The sequence below is a fragment of the Calonectris borealis genome, chromosome 11, assembly GCF_964195595.1.
Source record: "Calonectris borealis chromosome 11, bCalBor7.hap1.2, whole genome shotgun sequence".
Lineage (NCBI taxonomy): Eukaryota > Metazoa > Chordata > Aves > Procellariiformes > Procellariidae > Calonectris > Calonectris borealis.
Genome location: NC_134322.1, coordinates 3,816,611 through 3,842,750, shown reverse-complemented (window position 1 = coordinate 3,842,750; position 26,140 = coordinate 3,816,611). Strand labels below are relative to the sequence as shown.

Genomic DNA, 26,140 nt, shown 5'->3' with positions numbered 1-26,140 from the left:
TTTATGATTTGTTTGCAATTATATTTAATATTAATAGTACTTTGTTTTTACAAAGCAGTTGAAATTAAAAAAAAAAGGAATAGCAAGAACCCCCCCATCTGCTGTCTAGCATCAGTCATCCTCACTGGTTTGTTTACCATTTATAAGGAAAACATCATTCAAGGTAGCTTGTCACAGAGACTCTTCTACAATAACCTGCCCGCTGTGCAAATCCCTGGCGTTTGTCAGTTCATCTGTTTTTTCTCAAAGTCCCTCCTCTTATAATTCAAGGTATCTGCCAATGACAATACTCCTCCCCTCTAAAGTCCTTTCCAGCCAAACACAGCAAATCTGGTAACACATGTCTGAGGATGGTAAATATCCTCATTTTACAGCGGTAAACTGAGCCCAGATAATTAAATTTGCCTGAGGCCAGTCTTTCGAATAGCCAGCTACAGAACCCAGATCTCACGATCCCAGGTGATTCACCTTGGCTGGAGACTACACTTCCTCTCTACAGAAGAGTGAAAATTAACTGATTATATTGAAATTGTTTCTTTCTTCATCCTCTCTAAGAGGATCAGGTATTTTTCTTGTGTACTATCAGTCTCTGCGTTACTATTTGGAAACGGTGTAAATCTGTTTTAAGGATAACACCTGCACTAAGCCCAATCCCAAAGGAGTCACTGTGACATGCAATCTGTAGGCAGTTAGACAGTGGGTAAGATCAAGCCTGCTAGTGACGTGAGACACTAGGGCGGTTAGCCTCATCCACCTGCTGACGGGCCTCTCCGGCCTGGTCTCCAGGAGCAAGTTCCGCCTCCTTCTCCAGACAGGGGGTTATAGCCTGGAAGCACAGAGGAGAAATCCACCATATCAATATTGGTCCTCAACAGGCTTTCGCCAACACACAAGGAACACCAAAAATAAACCTCACAATGATTTGCACCTTGTTTATACTTACTACATAGGCAGCATTGTAAGGGAAATGAAAGCAGAGAAAATATCCAGACTTGAGATGGTTTATTTTTGTAGCGCTAACAGTAAAAGACATTGCAAAACACTTGTGTTCTAATTTGATCAATTTGGATTAAATTAAATCGAAATTAATTACCATTTAATTTCTCTAAGTCTGCACTGAAGTTTTAATGCTGCTCTGCAGAGTAAACAGAGCAGCAACAGTAACTCTTGCAGTAAACTCTGTAAGAGTGTATCTGTTCTCCAAGAGCCCTAGTAGTTAGGGACTTAAAATAATCTTTTATTCCAGTCCTGTAAGGAATACTCTGAAGGTCAAAAGGTGGATCACTACTACTGTAAATCTTACTGCTGTAAGATTTTTTTTAAGAATTTGAAAAGGCAAGTATATGCAGTAAGGCAAACGGATACTTCAGTTGAACGTCCTAATGCCGTAACTATAGGCAACTTCATTTTATGAGTACACACCCAGAAACATACAACTTTGCAAACATCCTCAATTTGTTCGGTACAAGGTAAAGAAAAAGACAACCGAAAACCTAGCAACCTTGCTAACCAAGCAGGTTTCAAAGCAACCTGTTCCACTGAAACTTCAAGCATCACCTCCACCTTTGAAATTTGTTTTTCTCATACTAGCCAAATTCTGCTTTCTAGCTTAATTCAGCAGCTGAACAGCGCAGATGGTTCTTTCACTTCATGCTGATCTACCTCATGAGAAGATCAGAGACCTCTAATTCTATAATCTGTTACTTAGGCAAAGATTTTGCTTAGGATGAAACTAGGACAGGTAGCGGCTAGAAGGGTGCCTCAGCCCAGCTGCCCTGATCCTGGTTCTTAGCACAGCTATTACCCATACATTTCTCATTCCTCATAGTGGTAAATATCCTGTGCAAGAGCTCTAAAGGATATTTGACAGCATCAGACATTAGACTGCACTCATATTAAACAACGTAAGATGAATCAATTGGTCAGTTTCTTCAGGCGTTGTCAACAGCCGTCAGTAAAAATATCCAAAGCAGAACTTTCAGCACTGAACTGTTACTGAGGTTTAATATGTTTAATCAAGAATCTTCAGGTTTCATACATTTATTCAAGTGACTTACTCAGCGCTGCACCCTAAGTGGGTTTCCCTTTTAGTCTGATATGATTGAGGCTATCTAGATGATCCCCTCCACTATGGAAAACTGTAATTAAAATATTATACCCAAATTAGCACTTGCAGGTATGGCACAGGCTGTTTGGCCAAGAGGAGAGAAAGGAGACTAGCTGAGTGGTTGATACAGGCAGTGATCCTAACGTGGGCTACGTAAGGCTATAGAAAGCTGTTCACCCAGCAAGATGATTTCAGTGGTTCACAGTGAGTTTAACAACAATACCCTCTGGTTGTTTGTGAGAGTTGATAAGGGTTTATACATCTGCAGGATTTATATATTCAATAGGTCATTATTGTGATAGCTGATAAATAAGGTCACATTTTGCGTAATGAAGTCTTTCATCTGCCTGAATCTACATCATACAAAGTAAAATATCCTCTTCCTGCATTTAGTTAGTACTACAGGTGATTGAAAGACAGACCAGATATTACATTATTGGACTTTTACAATAATGGGGGAGGGATTCCTGAAATATTGTAAGAATCTATAATTTTGTGTCACAAAAATCTCAGTAAATTACGGCAAAAGCATTTACAAGAAAACTGAAACACTGCTTCCCCAGGGAAAAGCACCACAGAAACATCCTGCTAGGTTTCACACAAAGTGCAAAGCAGGCCACGCTGGTTATAGGTAAGGAGCTTGTCGTCAGGCACATTTTGTTTCCTCCTTGAAGGAGAGAAAAATTATGTGTAGTTATACAATGACTATGTACACAGCTGGATAAATGCTCTCTTTCAGGCTCAGAATATCTTAAGGTTTTCATACTTACCACCTCCTCGCAAGGGCTTTTTGTTTGGTTTAGATTTCGGGACTGCCGATGAGGTGGAGGCACCAGATTCTACTTCTTGCTGTTCACAAAAGCAAAAGTTACTCAGCATTTAATCAACGTGAATTTCAGCTAATCTAATCACATAAACATAATCGTAACCTGATCAACAGCACAGTTGTTACCTGATTCAGTTTCAGGTTTCCTTTATAACTTTTTCCTTCTTGCATACTTTCCCACATTGCTATCTTCTGTCTTCGCTTCTCTTCTTCAAGCTAAGGAACAAATTCAGGATATGCAAGACTAAGATTTCAGAACTAATAGAATCACCAGTGCTACAACAAATGCATCAAAACCCAAGGGATCTACCTTTATCTGATGCAGTATCTCTGAGCTTATGGAAGCATTTACTTTTTTAAACACCCACATCTTCCCAATCACAGAATTGCAGACTGTGTCTGCAGCTTCTTTTGACCACTTCATGCTTTAAAACATTTTGAAAGTAAAACAGAACCAAGTGCCAAGCTTAAATCCTGAGTTTATAAAAAGTACTGAGTAAAGAATATTGTATATGATAGTAATTTAACGCACAATGTAGGGTTCTAGAGAAGAAAGTGTGTTTTTCAAATGAACAAGACAGCCGGCTACATATTTACATCCCAATATACATTATCAACAGTTCTTCCAGCTCTCTTCTAAAGCAATTTATCCACAAAACCAAATAAATTAGTGGTTAAGACAGACTGCCTTCTTCTCAACAAATAGAAAGGAAATGAGGTAGCTACTCCATTCAGTCAAAGAAAGCAAAGCTCCCCGAGTCCAAGCACACCAGACCTAGATTTTCTACACAGTGGCTATTTTCTTCCACAATATGACTTTTCATTCGTTTTTAACTGCCAATATGTCTTGAAGCATTAGCTATAAACTGAGGTCTGAATGTAGCTGACTGCAAAAGTAAAAATAGAACAAGAGCTGGGAGTAATGAGCAATATTATTGCTATGCTGATCACATCCACTTTTCTATGGTGCAATATGCTATTCCTCATTATCTCAAGCTGTAGTTCAAACCATTAAATTACAGCAATACTAAGCTACATTTCTAAGAACGTGTATTTGCCATTAAGAACAGAAAATACACGTACGCAGTGGTACAGTTAGTCTAAACGCCAGTAAATCCCCTCTAGCCATTCACTGCGCATATAACAAAGTTTCTGTAGGTACAGATTTACCTGTAAAAAAAAAAAAGACCAGGCCCACAGTGTCCCAAATTACTTGCGGAGAAGCAAGTGCCACAGAGATTAATTACTTCAGGAAGGAACAGAATACTACACATATCAATCATTCTAATCAACGAAGAGCATCAAGACAAGTATGTGCTTCCACCACTGGAGGTCCATCATGATACCTTCTGCCCATTACTGCTCCGTGGATCAAACCGTACCAAAAGCGGTCCAGGTAAAGGAGGGGGAAAAACCCACCACCCACATTCCAGCAGAGCGAGCGAGTCTCCTGTTCTGGTATCTAGCATGGAATAAACCTTCCCATAACAGCAGCAAAGTACTTGACAACAAATTTGTGAGTTACCTGTCTTTGTTTTTCTTTGTATCTTTCTGCTTGTGCATTCAACTCCTCTTGCATCCTGAGGCGAGCTGCTGCCAAAGCTTCCTGCCTTCTTACCACTATGTCAGGTTCTAGGAAATTGGGAAAGAGTTTGCAAAGCTATTCAAAATAAATTCTAAATGGTGTCCTCAAAGAATTGCAATAAGGAAAGGCTCACATCTCTCCCTGCAGCTGTTTTGCAGAAAATCACAGCTCAAGTTCAGTTTCCAGCTAATCTTTTACAGCAATTTATATGCTCATTTAAATTTCATAACATTTTAATATTTTTAGAGCAATTACCTTAATGGGATTTTAATGAATAAGGACACCGATGTAATGAACGCATAAAAAATGAAAATTCACACTTCTAGGCTACTTGCTTCTACTTCTGAAGAATTTGTTTGATACAAATAATTTCAGAAATATCACCCATGCTTCGCAGGGATTCCATTTCTACCCAGAGAACTTCTTTTACGCAGAAGCATGAGGCAACCGGCCCACATTCACTCCCACTCCTTCTGGCAATTGGTCCTGCTTGTTTCATTGTGACAGTGAAATAGTGACAGATTTAACATGCTCCATCAGCAGAGAAATTACTTACAAATATCACACATATCTCAAGAGAAAACTGGCAGTCTCAGAAAATCTACACTGAGTAACCACCCCTCTTCATGGTTGGCCTTCAGGAGAAGTCAAAATAAAAATTATATATAAAAATTATATACAAAGGCAAATATTGCTCTCTTTTTTTCCGGTAGCTGAAGTATCTCTACATTTGTTTGCCTCCTTATATGTTTGCTACTATCCAATGATGAACATGTAAAAGAAATTTCAGTACTTTCAGTAATTTCATTTTATAGGCAGTTTTGGCAATTAAATCAAGATTTAATTAGCATTACAAAAAAACACCAGTAGGATAAGGGCACGTGAGTAATATTTTCTGAGGCCCCATGTACTGCCATGCCAATATGCCACAGAAATCAGTGCCAAGCACTTATTGTTTTGGCAGATACGTAAGTACAGTCTGTGCTTTACGGCAGCGAGTCTCTAAATGAGGCGGGGTCATGACCGTATAAGATTTATAACTTATGCCACACTTTAGAAGATATCACAGACGAGAGGCAGTTACACCCCAAATGTATACAATCCTGCCAGAGTAGGAACTGTGAAGGAATAATTGAAAGGAGACAGATGATGAATATTAATAAAAAATGAATACTAATCAAAAGATTTTCCACCAGTATTTGGATTTGGATGTTTTGGTTTTGTCTGGTAAGTCTAAAAGTTATTTGATAACTGACCACAAGTAATTTTGACCACCATTCTCTCAGCTCCTGCACTATCAAAGACCAGCTATTCCCTTGTTCTGCAATGCCCCGCTCCTTCTCTCCCAACCACATCACTTCGGGACACAATCCTTCCCTGACAGCCTTTTAAAAACACTTCTCTTGGTCCAACCTTTCCCCAGCAATCTCTTCAGTAACGAGCTGTACGCTTGCGTGAGCCTAAACAGTTATCCTGAGTCTGGCTCTCCGTTCAAATCCCCCAGAACTCAACCTCTTTTTGGTCATTATTAAATAAAGACTCCGCGTGCGTGGATCTGAGCAGCTGTCAGACATCCCATCACGACGGCGGAGCGCTAGCAGCAACCTCGGAGGGACACAAGCACCGCCCTATACAGCTCCAAAGAGCAAGCCGAGCTTTACTCACCCACAGCTGCGTCAGCTGCTCCCGGCCGGCTGCTCGGCCTGGCCGCCAGGCTCTGGGATATCTTCTGGAGGAGGAGATAGATGGCGACAGCGGCCAAGAGGATGTACCAGCCATAGCTGGACAGCAGGGAGCCCACTGGGACGGGGACAAGCCGTAGGTGAGAGCAGGCTGCGGGGGAAGGAGCCCGCCCAGCCAGGAGGCGAGAAGGGTGGAGGGCGCCCGGGCGGGACCCGGCTCCTCTCCTCAGCGGGCAGGCGAGGCCGCTGGGCTCTCCTCAGCCCCGCCGCCACAGGCCCCGCCAACCCCCCCGCCCGCCTTCGCCTTCCCCTCCCCTCCCCTCCGCCCGGGACGCCCCCCCGGCCCCGGCGGCCCCTCACCCGTGTGCTGCAGGAACTCGAGGCCCCCCCGCCCCAGCGCCGCCTGGCCCGGGCCCGGCGCGGGCCCGCCGCCCCCCAGCTCCATCGCCCGCCGCCGCCGCCTCACGTCCGGGAGCCGCCCCGCGCGCCCGCCGGCTGCGCCAATCACCGCCCTGCTCGTCCTCCACCACCTCGCGGCCAGAGAACCAACCAGGAAGCGAGGCTTCCCCTCGCGGGCCAATGGGAAGGCGGCAGCGAATAAACGGGGTGACATCATGGCTACGCCGGCCAATGCGAGAAGAGGTGAAGGGCGCCAGGGAGCCAATCAGAGTGCGCAGAAGGGGCCCTCCCCTCCCGCCGCCACGGCCGTCCCACAGCCCCGCTCTGGCGGCCCGGCCCCGCTCTGCCGGCGGCCCGGCGCTCGGCCGGGGAGGGGGAGGCGGCACCCAGGGGAGAAAAAGGAAACGTTCGTTTATTGAAACGCGCACGGAGAGGGCGCGGCCGGAGCCCCCCCGCAGGGAGAAGAGCCGGCCGACGGGGAAGGGGTCCTGGGGAGAAGCCGTGGCCCCGGGGCAGAGCCGGGGCTCAGGAGCCGTTGGGAACCGTGTCCTCCTCCATCTCTTCCTCAGCGTCCTCCGACGGGCCTGAAAGGAGACGCCAGGTTTCAGGGCGGTTACGTTAGTGCTCTTTCCCACAGGGACAATGTTAATTTTCACCCCTCTGAAGAGGGGCAGTAATAATGAGAATTAAAAACCACTGCGGAAAAAAAACACCTTCATAGCTCCAATACACAGAAAAGCGGCAATATTGCCGGTCTGCCGTTAAGATTTGTCCACACAGAGACCTCTCGGAGGTCAGAGACGTTCCTGCACCCCCGCCTGAGGCACTAACGCTCAGAACAACAGAGTCCAGATAGGCTTCATAATTAATCTCATTTTTTTAAGTAACCGGGATGAACTGTTCGGAGTTAGCCAAAACAGCGAAGCGCCTAGGGCTGACGTTTGGCACCTCGCTCCCGAGGGAGCCCAGGTATAACGGCCCTGAACTGCACTCCAGAGGCCAGGCGGCTAATACGCTGATTGCAGAGTCCTACGGACGTGATCCTCAATTATTTAGAGTACAAAATCACACTCATTTTAAATAGTTTTTTCGACTCCCTAACTATTTGGCCCCTCCAGTGTAACTCCCTACTGGGATCACACAAAGCATCTGGAAGCAATAAAGAGAGGTTGATTCTGTCTGGGAAACAAAAGTAACAGAAGTATAGAGTGACCTGATTTCCGTTCTCTGCCAGGAATCTGACCGGCCTGCAGTAAGCCTTTCAGTCGCTCCACTTCAGCCAAAGTCGTGGCGTTTGCTATAGCAGTCTAAAAAACAGACAAAAGAACGTGATGGATCTTCACATACAGTATTTCAGTCTGATTAGAATGAACATAAGATTTTTTTTTTCCAGCTAAGTGAAGCTAAGCTTCTATAGAAAGTTCTACAAAATTCTAGTTCTAGAAAGTTCTACAAATGGCAAAGCCCAATCTTACCTCCCCCCTTATTAAACAAGCTGCTCTATGCTGGAAGAGCTCTAAGCTCAGGCGAAAGTTTCATTTAAGATCTCAAAAAACATGTCTGTCGTAACAGAAGAAAACTTACAGAAAAAGCACCTAAACCAAAGTTCGGACACGCTGTTCTGTTCGTCTGAACAGTCAGGGGTTGCCAGGAGCAAGGAAACATTTGTGCCGTTTGGATCCATGGCAGTTTTTCTCCTCTGCTTTTGCCCACGTGTGCTGTCCTGACATAGTTACCTTAATTGCCTCAACGTCCCCCGGGGAGGGCCCAGCTTTCTTTTTGTCAGTTGGCAGACCAGCACCTGGATTGAAGCTTCAAAGGAAAAATAAAGATCCATTACACCCTTTGAAGAGAACGTGCTTCTCTAACTTCCAAACTAGGTTTGGAAGCATTTCATTCAATCAAGTGTAGTATCTTATCTTTGTTAACAAACTGATACAGTGAAGAATTGCCTCCTTCAGAAACACCAGCAACTTGTCCTCGCTGTCCCATTTCCCCCCCGCCTTTTCATCTCCTCATAAAGAGAGGCAGACCTTAACTTTATAAATTAAGCAGTTGACAAAAGCTGTTTGATTTGGATGTTGTTGAACACTCAGGTGGTCTGTCGCCATTACAAAAGCAGGGTGGATAAATACAGAGTAACTGAAATTCGGTTTCCTGTTCTCATGTCTCATATGATATTACAACAGCCAACATTAAAGCCTACACTAGACTGGATGCAATCCTACCACTCAAAAGAAAAAGGTTACCTGCTGCTGCTTTAAGAAAAAAAAATAAATCTGTAGTCTGCGAAAATGGATGTTACTGAGTAATCAGCTGGAAAGAATTTCCTGAAGTGCTGACCCAGCATCAGAATGCTGCAACCTCTTTTGCAGCTACAGAAAGATTTTCTTCGTATCTGTTTATTGAGCTATTTAGTTCAATCACCTACTTGTTCTAAAACTATCACAACCTGAACCCTTTTCTACTCATAAACTAGAGCTAGAGTCCATCTATTATAGTTTTAAATGCTAAGTACATTCAAGATTTTTTTTTTATTTAGCTATGAATTTGGAAATGCTGTTGCTATACATGATTCAATTTCTGGTTTCCAAATGGGTTGATGAAAGCTTAAACAAAACATATGACGTACCACTTAAGAATTAAACTAAATAAGGCTATATTTGTAATAGCTTAACTAAAGATTTTCACCTGCATTTATCCTCCTAATGACAGCAGATTTTACAGTTTATATTCCCTGGTAAACCAAAAAATTTTAGTTACCAATTATCTAGGGGAAAAAAACCAAAATAAACAATGGCCACCTCTCTGCAGTTAAATAACAAAAAGAAAAAATAAAATTAAGGTTTCCTGCTTGTTGACTTAAATCCATCCACCCTGACCAAATATCTCTTTCAAAAATATTTCTGAGATGTATTCACCACCATCCAAAAATCGGGATGCTTGGACAAGGCACTTGTGGCTACCAAAGCTTTTAAGGCATCCTGCCAGTAGCTTATATTTCAGTTTACTGCCTAATATCGCACACAAAGAAAGTGGTGTTTCTGAAGGAGAATGCCAGTGTAAATTTGTTTTTTTTATCTTACGTTTTTGTTCTCCTGGCAATATCCTTTGCAAGCTGTGCACCCCGTTTGCCCTTGAACATTTTCTCTGCCTCCTGTCGCTCCTACAGCGATACCACACACACAAAGTTAATTTAAGAACATTGCATTTTGCAAAGCTGCTGTCTTTGCAAAGAAAGACGCTTTGGCTCAGCTTCATCAGTGAACATTGTTACGTGGAGACCAGATGTAAGATCAAGCACATAAACATTGCCCAAAAGCTCAGACTCAAGACGTATCAACCTAGTGCTCTTAAAAGTAAGGACTCTTTCCCACACCGCATCTTCACTGAAAGCAGAGGGCTCTGTTGTGACTGCTCATTTCTTTCTCTAGAGGTCTGTCTTTCTACCAACACCAGAGGGCCAGAAAAGAATCAGACTAAACAAACAAAGGTAGTAAAACTTAATTAAACATAATTAAACAGACTATATCCTTAACAGAATGAAACCATGAAAGAAAACAAAGAGCATGTTTTAGAGCCACTGATGATACATAGTTTCGATAAAATTTACAACTATGGCCAAAAGCTCGCTGTTACCGCTGAATTTTCAAGAATGTAACAAGAAAAAAAGGTATTCAACTTGTGCTGAGTCAGAAGAAAGCAGACTTACCTTGAGTTTCACTTTTTGAAAATCCAGCACTCTGACCTGGGGAACTTTGTGGATTACATACAATCTGTAATGCTTCTTATTTGTTACAGGATTCCTTAAAATGCTACAAAGTAAATAAATGTCATAAAGAGGTTCTTAATATAAAATATTTTAAAATACACCTATATTGAAATATATTAATATACATTCATGTACCTTCTGCTATAACAGACAACAAATAACACCATTAAATAAGCCTAGTGACAGTGTTCTTTGACATTATGAAAACCATAGTAAACACTTGCACTTTATTTTACCAATTAAGTAGATTTTATTGATGAAGAACATAAAGAACAACCTCAAAATATTAAAAAAAACCCCAAATAACTAAACCATCACATTTCCTACCCGGACACTGATCAACCAAAAGATAACGGGACAAATTGCTTTTCTTTTTTTGTCCCTCGCACCGAATGTAAAGTTACTGAAGTCATTGTTTACATGTATTTTGAAGTATTTTGTAACAACAATTTAAACCTTCAGTTTTTCGTTTCTTAAAGGTTAAGGTTACTTCAATGCTTGCATATTAATTTATAGAGATGTTACACCTCATTGGTCCAACAGTCTGTCAGTAATACAAAGCCTCACCCATTAAAGACCAGGTATTTCTGAAGTGTAGTGGAAATGTTGCTTATCGATTCAATTTTTAAGCATAAAGAGTCTGTCACAACTCATAAAAAGGAGAGCATTCCAGATCAAAGCAAAGAGCCAGGCCAGTAGCAGAGTTCTAACAGCAGAGAAAGAGTAGCTTTTCTTTTCAAGATTACGTACCTCAGGTACGTCAACGATTTAATAGTTGCTAACGGATCCAGTTCACCCTATGTAATGGGAACACAGTAAGAAATCGTAAGTCCATTTAGTGAGAATGAAACATTTGAAAACAAAGTTCCTGAACTCATATCTATTTTAGAGACCAATTAGAATTACTGCAATTAGTTTAACAGGAAAACCACTAAGACTTTGTGACTGCTGTTCCACTGCATGCTGCAAATTACGTTCATTAAAATACATACACCGTTAACTCCTACCAAACCCTTTTTTTTCTAAAGAAAAAAAAAGGCTAATCAGAAAAATGAGTAGTACCAACTATTACCAAAAGCATATGACACTACTTTCAGGAGAAAGGTTAATTAGAAAGATGACAAACACAAATTTAAGCTTGTTTAGATTTATCCTGCGCTGATCGCTTACCAATTCAGCAATGTTGTTGTTGGTGAGAATGAGCTCCGTCAGGCTGGGCAGAGCCTGTTCAAGGCTTTCACCAATCCGACTAAAGGAGAACAAAAACCAAAGGTTTAATTTAGGCCAGAAATTAGCAATGGTGAAAAGACATGCAGAAATACGATAATATAGAGGATCTCCCTGTAAAACAACCCAGTCTCACACTGGCAGAAGTTTGGGTTAGCATCCCCTACAACACTTTTTCTAATAAAGCTAGCAATAAATACTGTCGCTGTAATTAGATGCAATATGAGATTTATGTTCATTCACTTGCAAGTATCCCTATTTTCTTGTCTTTATGGGGATGATACATGAAATCCAAAGTTCCGGCCAAATTCCAAACTCTGCATCTCATTGTCCTGTCTGAAAAACGAAGACTGATTTTTGCACTGAATGAAGCAGGCAATGTGCAGAGGGCCTATACAGTACTCAGGGATGATTTTTTTCCCACATAAAACACTTCTACACCCAGCACTGAAAGATGCACGCACTCTTCTCTCCCAAACGCACTTTCCTCTGCCCCAGGGTCCCATCTGGCCAAAATACAGTCGCTTACCAAATCCTATTGTTATTCATTAGAAGAGTTTTCAGCCTTCTCAACAGAGGGAACCCATCCAGTTTACGGATCTCATTGTCAGAGAAATCAATTGCATCAAACTGGTCCAGAGTGGCACCCAAGTTCTCAATAACAGGGATTTTATAACCTGGGGAGAGAGTGCAAGACGGGAATTAGATGGTGCCCACAGGAGAGCAGAACAAAGCAAGAGACAGAGTGCGCACGGGGCACATCTGGATGGACTGAGGGTGCGGATAGTCTCAGTCAAAACACCTCCAGAACGACTCTCCTCCACATCACACACAGACCAAACTCTGCCCCCCCTCAAAGCCAAGAGCCCCCGCAGCCCTTCCAAAGCACCCCTCTTCCTCCCCCTCCGCAAACACCCCAACTCCCTCCCTGTATGCACCCCCTCGCCCAAACCCACCTTTCTGGCACATCCCCCGTGTGTCCCACCCCCCCCACTGCAGGTTCCTCCGACATTTCCCCCAAATTCCCCTTCCATTCCACCCCCTCACCCCCCCAGGTTCCCCTGCCACTGGAGCCTCTGTAAACCTCCCCCAAGCCCCCCGGCCACTGCAGGCCCCTCCAGCAACCTCCCCCCCGCTTCCCCCGTCCTGCTGCAGCCCCTCCTCCCGTTGCAGGCCCCAGGCCCCGTCACAGGCCCCACAGCCCTCCCCGCCGTAGGCCCCTTCCCGGCACAGGCCGCACCGCCCCCCCTCCCCCCGGCTGTAAGCTATACCCGCCCCGGGCACAGGCCCCCCCGGTCAGAGCCCCGCCGAGCCCGCGCACCGCGCAGGTCGAGCTCGCGGTCGCGGACGGCGTTGGTGTACTGCGCCGCCTGCTCGATCAGCTCCGCCGTGAGCTTCACCATCCCGCCGGGCCCCGCCGCGCCGCCCGCCCGCTCACGCTCCGCACCGCCGCCAGGCCGCGCCGAGCCAGGCCAACCCGCCGAGCGCCGAGCCGGGCCAGCCCGACCAGCCGAGCGCCGAGGCAGCGAGGGGCAGGCACCGCCCCTCTCCTCACCGCCTCCTCCCCGAGCCGACAGGAGCGGGGCGGCGGCGGCGGCCTCCCCCGGCCCCAGCCCGGGCAGCCCCCGCTCCCCCACCCCTCCCCACGGCCCGAGGCTCCGGGCTGTGCCCCCTCGGAGAGTCCCGAGGCCGCTGCGCCCTGACAGGGAGCAGGGGGAACCTGCAGCCCCCCCAGCCGGGCCGCTCTCCTCCGTCCTTGGTCCCCTCCTCAGTCTCGCCCCCTTACAGGCCTTTTCACGGAATTTTTCCGTGCAACTGAAGCCTCACGGCTGCGGGGGGGGGCCGGGGCCGTGCGCCCCGGGCAGCAGCTCCCCTCCAGCAATGGCACCGGCAGCGCTGCGGCAGCTCGTCAGCAGAGGGACCCGGTGTCCCGCAAACCCCCTTCCCCTTAGCGAACGCGGCCCCGAGCGCCCTGGGGTGCCTCCCCGGAGCCCCAGAGGGGACCGGTCTGGCTGCAGCGGAGCCGGTGAGGAGGGCAGCGGTCCCTCGTGGCAGGCTGCTGGCGGCAAAACCGCTCCTTGCCGAGGTGAGGTTCTTCCACGCTCCCCTCCCCGGCTGCCCTCGGCCGCCGCAGGCCTCCCCGCAGCCGGGCGAGGGGAGCACGCAGGGCCGGCACCCAGCCCGATGCCTGAGGACATCGGTCCACGAACTGAGTAGGGGCTTGGCTTTGCTATCAACAGTATCCTAAAGCTGCACGAAGATGTCACCAGAGGTTCCCTCTCAGCTTCTGGTGTTTCCAAGCACAGACTCCATCTGCAGAAATGGAAACAGAGCAGGCCGGGAACCTGCTTCAAGCAGCAAGCAGGCTGCTTTCCTTCGGACGGAGTTGGCTCCTGTGCGCTTAGCTGGTGGGACTGTGCTTGTTCAAACACATGCCGCTCCCTTCCTGCTCCGCAGCCGGGACAGCCTCCCGCGACAATTACAGCTCTTGGTGCTTTCTCTCCTCCATCCAAGCAGCAGCTCAGCCTTTGCTCCTGGACATAGCGTTGCCCATAAACACCTTCCCCCTGCAGCATTTGGGACAGTTGCTCTGGCACTTCCACGTGTTCCTGGCCTCAGAGAAGCCATCATGGGCTGGGAAGACGCCACAGGCTGCGGCATGACATTCACCCTTCGCCTGTGAGATAAAATGCACTTTCAAGTGTCACTAAATCCCCTCCTACCTGCTTTAGGAATTTGGAGAACAGCGAGGAAAAGCTGCGGGTAGCTGTGGGGGAGCTGATATGGCTCAGCCTGCCGTGTCCGGCCAGGCAACTCCACTTCAACGTAAAGCAGGTCCGAGGCTGGTGCAGTGCCCGGCATCAGTGTTGGGCTGCTGCGGCCGAGGCACTTGGCCCCGCTGGCAGGGCTCGGCTGCCGGCAGCAGGGCTTTGCAGGCGGGTGAACCACAGTGCAGGTGACGTGGACTGAAGGTGGCATGCGAAGGGAAGCGGTTGACCGCCCCCAGGTCCCAAATCCTGCTGAATGTCACCAAGCCACGGCTTCTGCGGCCCTGGAGAAATACTTCCCCAGCCCTCAAGGCCCCCCAAGCAAGATGAGGCAGAATGATTTCTGGATCCACTGCTATCGAGAGAAGGATTTTTTCATGAGCCGTGACATCTCTGTGAACCCAGAGGATGTGATAATAGGTTAAATGCTGCAGCCATGTTTGGCACCGCACAGTGATGGCTCATACTTTTCTTTTGGGAGCATCTAGCAGCATCACCCTGAGAGTGACGCCTGGCACGTTCCCCAGGACTACAGCGTCAGAGCTGGCTCTGTTCTGGCTGGCGATCCCTGCTGGGGTCAGGCAGCTCCTGTGCTCCCTACTTAAAAAACACCCTCACCAAAGCTGTATACGAAAGCACATAGTCAAGTTTTTATAACATCTACATTTGTTTAAAAGCAGTTAGGAGAGAGCAAGAAAAAGAGGGAGACCTGTCATAAGCAGAAGCAAAGAATTAGCAGCACTGTTGTACGTGACTTGGGAATCACGCAGTGGCAAAGACAACAGGGCCTTTAGTCATTTCAGGCGGTCATTAAAAGGAGACCCTCTTCAGTCTCCTAGAAAGCAGGTCCTGCCTCTGACAAGGCCAAATTAAAGGCAGACCTTTCTCCTTTAGCACAATCCAGCTGTATGCCTCAGCTCCACAGCGTAATAGAATTGTAATTGAGAACAGACAGATTCTTGGTCTTAGATGCTGTACACGAGTTCTTAGAAGCCCTTTCTTTGTAATGGAAAGTCAAAGCAATGATTTTTAAGATGTGTGTTCCCCACCTGCCAACTACAAAATTGCAGACGGCCGTGGATGCAACCTCACAGCCAAACAGCAAACGAGGAGTCAGGCTGCACTAAGAAGATTTTCCAGAAAACAGCTATTATAGATTTGGCTTTGGTGCCAAGAGACAATAGAGGAACGGGCTTTAATAAATTGCCTAAACATGCATTTATCTTGAAGACACAGCCACTTTGATCCTCTGATCATACCAGTGTCAGAGAGACTTTAATAGCTCCAAGCAAGCATCGCAATAGCTTGGATAAATAATCTGAATTTTATTACTTTCCAAGAATGACTTCTGAGGGAGTTGGTGCCCTGGGAAATGCTGGAAGCTGATGTTGTTGCGTGAACTCAATGTGTAGGATTTGTTTCTCTTTCCCTGGCAGGCTGGAGGGCAGCAGCAAGCAGGATAAAGCTGGGACTGCTGGGGATTGGTCATCTTAAATTGCATTGCTTCACCCAGTGTGTATTTTAAGTTATGCCAAGGATGTAAGGGTAAACATATTTCCTTTTTTTTTTAGCATTTCAGTACATCTAAATATACCAGTCAGCGGTATTTAGAGGCAGGCCGCTGTGAGCCAGAGAACTGAAAGGCAGAGCTGACGCAGTCCTCCTGATTCACAGCTCCCGGTTTTTGCCTGTGTGACACAGCAACAGAAATGAAAGTTTGCTATTTTACTACCGAGGGAGCAGAAGCCAGGAGCATTTCACCCCACTTCTGATCTCTGGTTTGGCCCGAGACTGAAAGGGGAATCCTGGAGCAACAGAAGGAATCACTGTATGTGATAAATCATCTGATTAATTCGCATTTATCATCTGATAAATGTGAAGACCTGTAAGACGCAGGAGCCCACAGCAAAGCTCTGAGAAAGCATATTCCCTTGTGGGAGGGCTCTGTTCTTTTCTTTTTTTCACACTTGAAAAGCTCAATTCCAGATATCCAGGCACTGCCCTGGGCACCTGGCCCATGGTTAAACATTGCAAAACCAACATGACAAACAAAAGCCTCCACAGCTCCCTCCGCTCCCCGACACACCAGTGGCTCCTCTCCTTCCCCAGCCAGCTGAAGGGGGAAGGTGGTCCTGCGGTTCCCAGCTGCTGCAAACTGTGGTGGGGCACTGGGGGCCGCAAGATGCTCCGTGTACAGCTGGGAAAGGGGAGCGAGCCCCCCTGTCAGCTCATCTGGCTGCAGATGCATCGCCGCATGCTGCGCTCCCCCCACGACCGGAGAGCACGCCCAGCCGCGCCCGAGCGCAGCCCCAAACCCCAGCCAGCCAGCCCTGGGTACACCAGAGGTGCCACGGGGCGGGTGTTCGGGATATGAATTTCCTCTGAATTTCCTCGGATCTTTACGAGAACAAAAGTGAGGTTTTTGCAGATGCAGCTCATCTGTTCCTGAGCTGTTTCTCCCGCAGGTGCTCTGGGCCGATCGGGAGATCCGGCCAGGACAGCTGCTTTGTCCAGCAAAATAAAGACGCACGAGGCATCACTGCCCTGCCCTGCCTCTGGTCGGGATGGCGGCTGCCTGAATTTGTAAAAAGCACAGATTCATTTGTCAGGGGAGATCAATAGTTTATTAACTTAAAGGTCAGTTCACCAAAGCTCCATCTTTCCTTGGGCTTGGTCCAGGCAGGTGAGGACCGGTGATGGTGTGGCTCTCCCCTCTTCACCTGGCTGAGGTAAGCTCTAGCAGGCAAGCCCAGGCAGGGCGCGTGTCGTTGCAACCGAAACCAAGCAGGGATTATCCCAGCTCCGTGGGGAACTGGTGACAATTCGTACTGTGAATTTCATTGGCAAAAGGTTTAACTCATTAAAACTATTAACAATGAAAATCAGAACATGCAGCGTAGGAAAGAGTGTTTACATACATCTGGTGCAAAGAGTGGCTCTGCAAGGTCAGGGAGGAGAAAAGGAGAAGGACGTAAGAAACAAAAAGATTCCCCACTCCCATATAAAAAATAGTCTACAGAGAAAAAACAAGGATTGTATAAGTTATTTTTTAAAAATCTGTAAAACAACATAGCCAAGGATATTTTAAACACAATTATATAAACACCACATGTCTTACTATTAAGAGAGAGCATGAAAAGGTTTTTTTCGGGGAAGGGTTTTGTAGAATGAAGAGTTTCCTGGCTGGATCCCTGGAATGTCTCTTTTGGAAACAGATGCCCAAGAAAAATCACTGCCGTGAACAGGAGGATTTTGTGAGAGAGTGGGGTATACCCCGTGAAACAGGGGAAGGATCAGAACGCAAAATGCCAGAAGAGATTAATTGGGACACCATCTCATTTAGAGGAAGGATCTAGCTTGTTCCAGAACTGAATTAATCAGCAATTTACTAGCAGTTCCAGGAGGGAAATACATTTCGTAGTAAGGCTGTGACCCCACAGGCTGGTCTGTGTGGGGGAACCCCCGAGTCCGTAAGACTCCCTGTAGGCAGACGGGTTTTGCCTGCCTGCGGTTACCTGCAGGGCAAAGCCTCGCCGGACTCGCTGGGCTGACGCGCCTGCAGAGCCACGTGGATCAGCTCTCGCTTTGGTCCTCAAATCTCCAGTTATTGCCACGGCCAGAGAGAATCAGCTACCGACCGAATCCGAACAGGAGTGCCAGAGCAGGCTTTAGGGCACCGCTCCGGGAACCCCCTAATTCATCGTTTTACGTATGTACAGAGCACGGTGCCGGCCGTTTGCAATGCAGGTTTATATCAGCCATCACCTAGCAGAAAAGGGTACCAAAAATTGAGCCAGAAACTGTTCTTTTTTCGCAGATGTGTGAAGTCCTGCATCCTTTGCAGTGAGGGCTCCTGCCAGCCGCTCAGAGCGGGCAGATCAGTAGGATTTCTGCGAAGAACCAAGCTTGGGTACATGGATCATGCATCCTGCTCACGAGGAGTGTTTGAGAGTATTAATATCACCGCTTGTCTGCTGCCTTTCAGGACTTGATCATTCAGGGTACGATCCAATCTCTGCTTAACATATTGCTATAGAAACGCGCTGACAGTGATATTAAAGCTATCAAACTTACAAGCAAATGCTTGACAGCACCATGTAAACTCTCCCAAAGCTGAAAAAATAAACTTTTGTCCTAAACATTTGGCAAAACTGGGCTGGCAAATGGTGGAAGTCCTGGATGGACGCAGCCGCTGAACTTTACCCGGCCATAAGACACGTCTGACAGCAGAACTGCACAAACAGCTTCTTTTCACAGAGCTTGTTTGATTTCACCATCTCACAGAAAGTCTTGTCAGCTGGGAGGCCGAGGCGAGGAACAAGAGAAAATGAGAGCAGATTAACATTTTAAATAAACAAACATTGCACGTAACAGGCGGCGCAATTCGTTCCAGTGTTGGAAGAGAGAGAATTGAAAAGGAGTCGCTTTTTAAGGGCATCTTTCACATGGTTTTAATGAAGGAATAAAGCAGCTTTGCAGTGAGTGGGAGAATTAGCCCCAAGACTAAACTATAACGAAATACAAACGCTTGGATACATTTGAGCAATAGGCAGGTATCCAGCAGCTCTGCCAGGTAAGCCGCCTGCCCATTGCAGCCAGAGCCCGGCTCGCTGCAGCCGTGCCCCAGCAAGCCCAAGAGCTGCAGCGCTTTCAGCTTTACATTGTGAAGGGAATCCCCCAAAACCTTCTTTTTTGCTACCGGGGAAGCACTATGGTGCCAGCAGTTCTGCCACAACTACTTACCGTTGGTGCAGGTTTCATTTGTTACACAGGAGCCGCCGAGGAGGCTGAAACCTTCTTTACACTTGAGGCAGTTTCCACTGGAGCCCTCGCAGGCTGAGCAGTGGTCATCGCACCTGGGGACAGAGACCCTGCCGTGATCTGAACTGGCACCGACACCCCGACCCCGGCCATCCGAAACGGGCCGTCGGCCAGAAGAGATGTCTGCCAGAGCTGCAACATCCATACTGAACCAGAAGATGTGGAAAACAGCGAATCTGAAGCTTGAAAAGTTACCGAAGCCCTGGGAAAAATGGGCTCGGTAGTGCCAGCTTGATGCCCAAAAGCGCTCCTCTCGCCTGCTGGGAAGGCTCAGCAGGACACGCACCTCTCCTCCCAGCAATCCCAGTTAGAAAAAGGGCTGCGAGGGGAATCTGTGCCTCTCCCACCCGTTTGCTCAGGGAAAATAGCCCAGCAGCTGTGCCTCCCACCTGGGGATCGCGGCTTCCCAAAATCCCTGGGGAGGGATGCTGGTCCCCTGTTCCTCCCTGCTGGATAGCCAGCGTGGGTGAGCGAAACCCTGGGCAGGCAGGCACTGTGCTGCGTGTTCCCAAGTCACCTTTAATCCTTCCCTTTCATGTTCGCTTTAATGAGGCTGAATCCACTCCCACTCCCCACTTAAAGCGCAGAGTGCCGGCGAGTGGGAGCAAATTGCTGCCTCCCGGCATCTCCCCGTCTCCCGCACGCAGCCCCCGTGCAGGGCCAAGGAGCGGGTGAACGCTCCTCCAACACGGCCGCGGGGCGAACAGAGCAGGTTTGATTGAAAGCTGGAATATTTGCCTAAACATCACCGTTCCTTGTTCCTCCTACACCTCCTCCAAAGAGCCTGGGGCTGGGGCTGAGCACCTTCCACTGTAGCCCTAAGACATCTTGGCTGGCTGGCTCCAGCGGGGGAGCGTGCCGCTGCTGCTTTTAAATCTATAGGGCAGGGGCATGTGGGGTCCAGCCCCACGGCTGCCCTGGCTCCCTCATCTCTATTTTAATTTCCCTTGTAAACAGCTCCAGCTGTGAGCTGTTTTCAGCATTGTTGGTTTTTATCATCGCTGCCAGCATTCCCCATCGGTCCCGGCTTTGCTCCGATGGCGATCGGGGAGGTAACGTACCTCTTGCAGACCTTGTTGGGCAGCCCGTGGCTGTCGGCGGGGTAGAAGCCCTCGCGGCAGGCGGGGACGCAGCGCCAGTGGGGTGCGGGGGCCTCGGGGGCACAGGGTGCGCAGTCCTGCTCGCCTGGCCCTGCGGGGACAGGGGAGAGGGCAGATGACGTGGGTGGTTTTGGAGACAGGAGCCACGTCACGCCAGCACGGCCGCAGCCCCACATGAGATGGGGGGGCACCGGCTCAGCTCTGCCTCGCTCATGCCCGAGAGTGAACAAGCTGCTTGTTGTGCCAGCAGGGTCCTGCACGGCTGCTTGGCTCCCACCCCAAAAAACCCCGCTCCAATCCCCAAAAACCCAGCTCCAATCCCAAAAATCCCAGCCAGGACGCAGCGTCCTGCCCCTCTGCAGAGCCAAGAACCAGCCACAGGGGCTCATTGGGGGACAGCACATCAAAATCCCTGCCGGGGCATCAGCCACTGCTCCCAAGCGTGCTCCCGTTTGGCTTTCCCACCCTATGCAGAGTAACACACGGAAAAAGAGATGCTAAATTGGGCTGCGGAGGAGCTGGAGGAGGGAAGGGCTCAGGAGAGGAGCTGAGAAAGCAGAGGGCCCCACTCCGACGCCGGCGTGCTGCGGCTGGACGGCAAACCGCGGTGATGGAGGTGGTATTATTAGAGGCCTTCCACGCGCTGGGCTTGAGAAATGGTTATGCAGGAAAAGGCGACGAAAAAAGGCTTGAAAAATAATTGTGGTAAAGTACATTTACACTGACTGGAATAAGAATTAGAAGGGAAGTAATTTTCTTAAGGGATTAAGAGCCCGTTCCCTTCCACACTTGCCAACAAGATCAATAAATATTTTGGATTTAGTCTTAGGAAATTGCCCATGTATGATAGACGAGATTCACGCCACTGAACATGAATTGTCTAGAGATCATATTATCATCAGATCTATGATGATTTCGAGGGCAGACGCAAACATTAACAATGGAAAATAATTGGACTTTCAAGAAGCGAAAAAGGCAGGATTTAAAGGGAACGCTGAGCAACTTCAGGCAGCGGGAAGAAGCCAGCAGTGGCCAGCCCGGCCCCGCGGGGCGGCCGGGATAACGCGTCTCGGCTGCCTGACATTTTTATACGCTGCAAAACCATCTTCCATCACTCCGAGAGGGTTTTACGGTCTCCCCCGCAACCTTATTAAACTAAAGCACCTGGCTTCAGAGGGATTGGGAAATAAAGAATGGCTGTAATAAAAATGTAAAAACTCCCTAAAAACCTTTCCAATATGAACATATTCCCACCACCTCGCGGGATGTGCTGGAGAGCTGGGATTGCTTCCCCTCCGGCACGCTCTGCCTTGGCTCGGGGTGGGTACGCTGGGCATCGGCTCCTGATGCAGGAGGGTTTTGGGGTCTTACATGGGGATGCTGCGGGGCGAAGGACGTACCTGTGCCGGCGGGGCAGGTCTCACACCGCCGGGGCTCCCGGCTGAGGTACATGGCGGGCTGGCACTCCGGCACGCAGCTCTCTCCTGCCAGGCTGCCGGGAAAGCAGAGAGGACGTTTGCACCCAAAGCTACAGCCTCTGGGGACTCAACACAGCCCGTCCCCATCTCCGCATCCCCCACTGCCCCACGGCAGCCTCAGCCCGCAGCGCAGGAGGTGTCGGAAAGCCAGCCAGCTGCTTCAGGAGAAATTAAAGTCCTGCCTGGACCAAAGGGACGGCTGCAGGTTCCTTAATTAAGTATCCAGGAGGAAATAAAATTATTTTTTCCCATGGGCAGCCAGCCAGCCTCTCCCAAAGACCTTTTGCATCATGAGGCTCCCCGGAATAATAGGAAATTGGTTCAGTGCCGCGGCTGGGCCGGTGCTGCTTCACCATGGCAGGGATGATTTGAAGTCCCGGCTTAAAAGGATATTGGACAATAAAAAGCAAGCGCCGTGCGGATTATGTCTGACAAGTGCCTCCACTTTGGTTTTCTGAGGGAGTAGATAATCTTTTGGCAGCGGCAATTTCCTCGTCTGAGAGAGCCCTGCTGCTACACCGTGGCTCTGGCCCGCTTACAGCCCCTGAGCGAAGCAAAGCGCTACGGGATCATACTTCCATGTGAGCTTGGGGATGGAAAACAGCTTCTCCCCAGTGCCGGCATTGCTCGCCGGCATGGCTGGGCTCTGCATCCCGCAGGAGCCGTGGGGCCAGCAGCAAGGATGCCCGGTGCTCCTCGTGGGGTCAGGGCTGCCCCACCTGCACCCGCATTGCTGGAAAACCACTATCCTACACTAGCCCCACTCACCAGGTCCATCAGACAACATTTTCCTGCATGGATGAAGCTGAGGGAAGGGTTTCTGTGCTTGCAGGGAGCATTTTCAGGCTGCCCGGAGCAGCTCAGCCCGGTAGCGGCTCTGCCAGGTGAGCAAAACCAAGCGCCCTGCTTGGCTGGAATGGCTCTGGCGGAGCTGCCCGAGACTCGGGAGGAAACATGCGCTTTGCAATGTGCAGTGTAAAAGTTTTCATTGCTTTTTTCCCCCCACTTGAGATGCTGCGGTGCCAGGAGCTGCTCTGGTCACAGGTCACCAAATTTGGACGAGCACTTCTGAGCCTGGAGCACAGCACTTACCCACCACCCCGGCAAGCGCTGGAGAAAAGGAAATTAAATTTAAATCATGCTTTTCAGCTAACAAAGGGACACAAAGCACCGCCTTTAAATTCCCAGCTCCATGCCACAGCTGTAGTACCATGGAAGCAGGAATCTTGGGTCTTTAACTAATTCACTCTCTAATTTCCCATCGGTTTTCCCAAATTTAAACCACAGGTACCAATGCTGCAGGTATAAACTCCTCCCATGCTGGTATTTTACCTGAATCCATCTTTGCATGCAGTACATTTGTCTGCTTCACCGACACATTTTTTACAGCTTTGATGACATTTCAGACAGCGTTTCTGACCTTTGAAAAAACAAAACGAGGCAGGGAGAATAAAATCTGGACAGTGATTTGCAAGCGGCAGTGGGAGCCGCAGAGCCCCGCTGCACCCAGCGCCAGCTCCCCAGGGCGGAGAGGCATGTCCCCCCCCGACGGGTCCCGGCTGCTGCAGATGACCTTCTCTGTCATTGCTGGCTAAGAAGAAATACACTTTGCAAGCAGCTAGGATCATTAATTACAGTCTTCTAATTAAGAGCTGAGTTGAGCGCCTCTGCTTTGCACCACCCTCTGAACACCCAGAGGTTTTCCTCCTCCCTTCACTGTGCCAAGCGGGTCGAGGGGGGAAATTCAAAGCCAATACTCAAAAAACAAGGTGTTTTCTCCACCCATAGCACTTAAAATAGAAGCAACCCCTGCATATCCCCATGCTGCAGCTCGCAAGTGATAAACATCCTTACGTTCCTCGGCGTAAAACCCGGGCGGACACAGCACCACGCAGGTGCTCATCTCCTGGTGATGGTAGAGGCTCCGCTTGCACGCTGTGCACTGGGTCGGTCCCCTCCCGACGCAGCGCTCGCAGCCCTTGTAGCACCGGCGGCACCTCCGGGCACCTTTGTCACCGAAAAACCCTGAGGGGCACGAGCTCACGCACATCCTGGGGAAGGAACCGAGAGCGCCCGGGCGTTGGTGCCAACAGCCGGCCACCTCCCGGCAGTCAGGCGCCCGCCGCCTGCAAGCGTTCGGGGCGTCCCTCGGCCTTGGCGGCGATTTGGGCTCATTTACTGCTTATTCTTAAGATTTAGGGTGTCTTGAATGTCGTGGCTCTGTAATAAAGAGCCGGGGACTCTCTTGGCCAGCAACCCCAACTATGGGTAAACTTTCCCTGTGCCAGCCCAAGAGATTGAGGAGCGGAAACCCCAGTTCCAGAAGTGATTTGGCACCTCAGCTAGCTGTCCCTTGGGCGTGGGTGACCCCAGCAAGTGAAGCCAATGCATCTTCCCCAGCATGATTACATGGCCGAGGTCCTTCAGGGCTCTCCAACTCCATGTCCCCCATGCCATCGTACCCTAGCCCAGGGCAGGGATCCCCACGCCTCCTCCCTCCATTTTCTCTCTCATATGCTTCTTCCTCTGGGCAAACATCTACAACCCACACCGCGGTGCGAGCCCTGGGGAAAGGGGACACCCCACCACCCCTCACCTGCCAGTTTTCATGCTGCCCAGGCTGTAGTGGATGCAGTTCAAGCACTGGTCGGCATTGGGGCCGTCGCAGCCCTGGTCGCCGCACTCGGGGTGGCACGGACCTGGGGAGGGAGAGACCGGCTCAGCAGGGGGAGAGGTGGAGCATCCCCCAGACCCCGCTGCCAGGATGCTCTGAGCACACGGCCGCAGGGAAGGGGCTGGGGACCCTCCGCCTACCTTATCCTATACCTATTATCTTACAGATCGTATATATCTTATCCTATCTATTCCACGGAGCTGCATGGCTCCGGGCGCTCACCTCTCCTCCAGCTCATCCTCCCCGGCACGAATCCCACCCGGCCATCCTCCGGCTGAACGCCCTGCTGCAGGAGCAACTTTGAAAGGGGGGCCGGACCCGCTGCTCGGGGACCGGCAGGGACGCCTGCCCGTGCCCGCGCCGGGGTGGGGGGAAGGTGGGCAGAGGAGCTTTTTTTAATCCTCAGGCGGCTGCACCACCAATTTGTGGCAGGAGCACTGGGATGGGGCGTTTTGCTACCTTCTAATTTCACCGTCCTGCTGCTCCGCGCCGGCCACAGGCACCGCTCCTCCCAGCCCGCCTCGGCCCTGGGCAGGATCAGGCCTCGTGCTCCCCCAGTTTATCCAGGTTTGCATTTTCCCAGGTACTTTGGGGGGCTCAGCCGGCGCTTACCTGTGTACTCCTCCTCCTCCTCCGCCACCTCCACCTGGCTCTGCAGGAAGGCGGCTCTCGACGGCTCCATCTCCGACACCGGCACCTCCAGCGTCCTCCCGCGGGACTGGGGGCTGCCCAGCGCGCTGTAGGGGTACTCGGCCGTCCCGTAGAAGAGGAGGCTCCACTCCTTCAGCTTCCCTGTGGGGCAGGCGCAACGTCACCCATCCCGCTCCCCGTCCCGCTCCTCCCTGGGGCACCCGGCTTTGGGGAAGCAGGAGGAGGGTGGACAGGACTGTCAGGGCTTCACCACTGGCACAGCAATGCAAAAGCAAACAATGAACACCCAGAAATGGTGTTCATGAGCCCCTGAGCTCCCAGCCCGCAAAAATGCAGCCGTTTAAGGCACCTACAAGGGGTTTTTTATTCTATAACTCGTCTGACAAACCACAGCATCACCATAGCCTTCATGCTCAACGTGCGGAGAGAACCATTAGCTTTAAAAGCTCCATAATGGAGGATTATTTCTGCCTGATAAAAGCCGCCTGGCACATGCTGGATTATTTCTTGCTGCTGTTGTTCCAGCCAACCCCCTATCCGACATGTCAGAGGTCTGAGCTCGGTGTCCCCCGAAACACCGCGGGGGCCACCGGAGCCTGCGCTGCACCCGGGGGCTGGGGACCCCCCCACAGCCCTACACCCACACCGGGGTCCTCCCCAACCCACGCCGCTTTGGGGAGGGGGTCCAAAAAATGCTGCTGCTTCTTTCCGGCGCTGTCTTTCTTTCCATTCCCCATCAGCGCGATTCACTTCACTCTCGTGGCACGCTCGGCTTTAACTACTAATCCATGTGTTCCCAGGAAGGGCTTAAAATTTCCAACACCCAAATCCTTTGGTTCTCCGAAAGGGCTGAGGGGACCCACCTGCTGCAAGCGAGCAGTGCCGGGGTGGAGCCCGCGAAGGGGCGAGCTCGGGCGGCATCAGCCGGGGAAGAGCTCAGCCACACGCCTCCGCCGAGAGAATTAAATTTGCTTTAAACACAAAATGTCCCGCGCGAGGGAAGCCCGGGCTGCGTGGGGCTGATGCTGGGGATGCAGCAGTGCCAGCGAC

General features: G+C 49.6%; 3 protein-coding genes across 3 annotated transcripts in view; all 3 read right to left on the bottom strand.

The window, feature by feature from the left end:
- SELENOS (selenoprotein S) lies at nt 1–6,688 on the bottom strand. Its single transcript, XM_075159817.1, has 6 exons — nt 6,561–6,688; nt 6,184–6,318; nt 4,459–4,565; nt 3,060–3,149; nt 2,878–2,956; nt 1–826 (listed from the first exon to the last, which is right to left on the bottom strand). The coding sequence occupies exons 1-6, from the start codon at nt 6,643–6,645 to the stop codon at nt 747–749; spliced, it is 576 nt and encodes a 191-aa protein (XP_075015918.1). The 5' UTR covers nt 6,646–6,688; the 3' UTR covers nt 1–746.
- Nucleotides 6,689–6,992: 304 nt separating this feature from the next.
- Nucleotides 6,993–13,067, bottom strand: SNRPA1 (small nuclear ribonucleoprotein polypeptide A'). The gene is made up of 9 exons (XM_075159815.1): nt 12,920–13,067; nt 12,128–12,275; nt 11,542–11,620; nt 11,122–11,168; nt 10,312–10,414; nt 9,686–9,765; nt 8,336–8,411; nt 7,813–7,906; nt 6,993–7,183 (listed from the first exon to the last, which is right to left on the bottom strand). Exons 1-9 carry the CDS (start codon nt 12,999–13,001, stop codon nt 7,125–7,127), a joined length of 768 nt encoding a protein of 255 aa, XP_075015916.1. The 5' UTR covers nt 13,002–13,067; the 3' UTR covers nt 6,993–7,124.
- A 3,905-nt stretch (nt 13,068–16,972) lies between these two features.
- Nucleotides 16,973–26,140, bottom strand: part of PCSK6 (proprotein convertase subtilisin/kexin type 6) — a 37,108-nt gene continuing 27,940 nt past the window's right edge. The window contains exons 14-21 of the mRNA XM_075159814.1: nt 25,052–25,231; nt 24,362–24,464; nt 23,620–23,816; nt 23,098–23,185; nt 21,688–21,779; nt 20,249–20,378; nt 19,110–19,222; nt 16,973–18,663 (exon numbers count right to left, since the gene is read on the bottom strand). Of these exons, the coding sequence (XP_075015915.1) occupies nt 18,566–18,663; nt 19,110–19,222; nt 20,249–20,378; nt 21,688–21,779; nt 23,098–23,185; nt 23,620–23,816; nt 24,362–24,464; nt 25,052–25,231 (1,001 nt within the window). The 3' untranslated portion in view covers nt 16,973–18,565. The remainder of the gene's footprint in view (nt 18,664–19,109; nt 19,223–20,248; nt 20,379–21,687; nt 21,780–23,097; nt 23,186–23,619; nt 23,817–24,361; nt 24,465–25,051; nt 25,232–26,140) is intronic.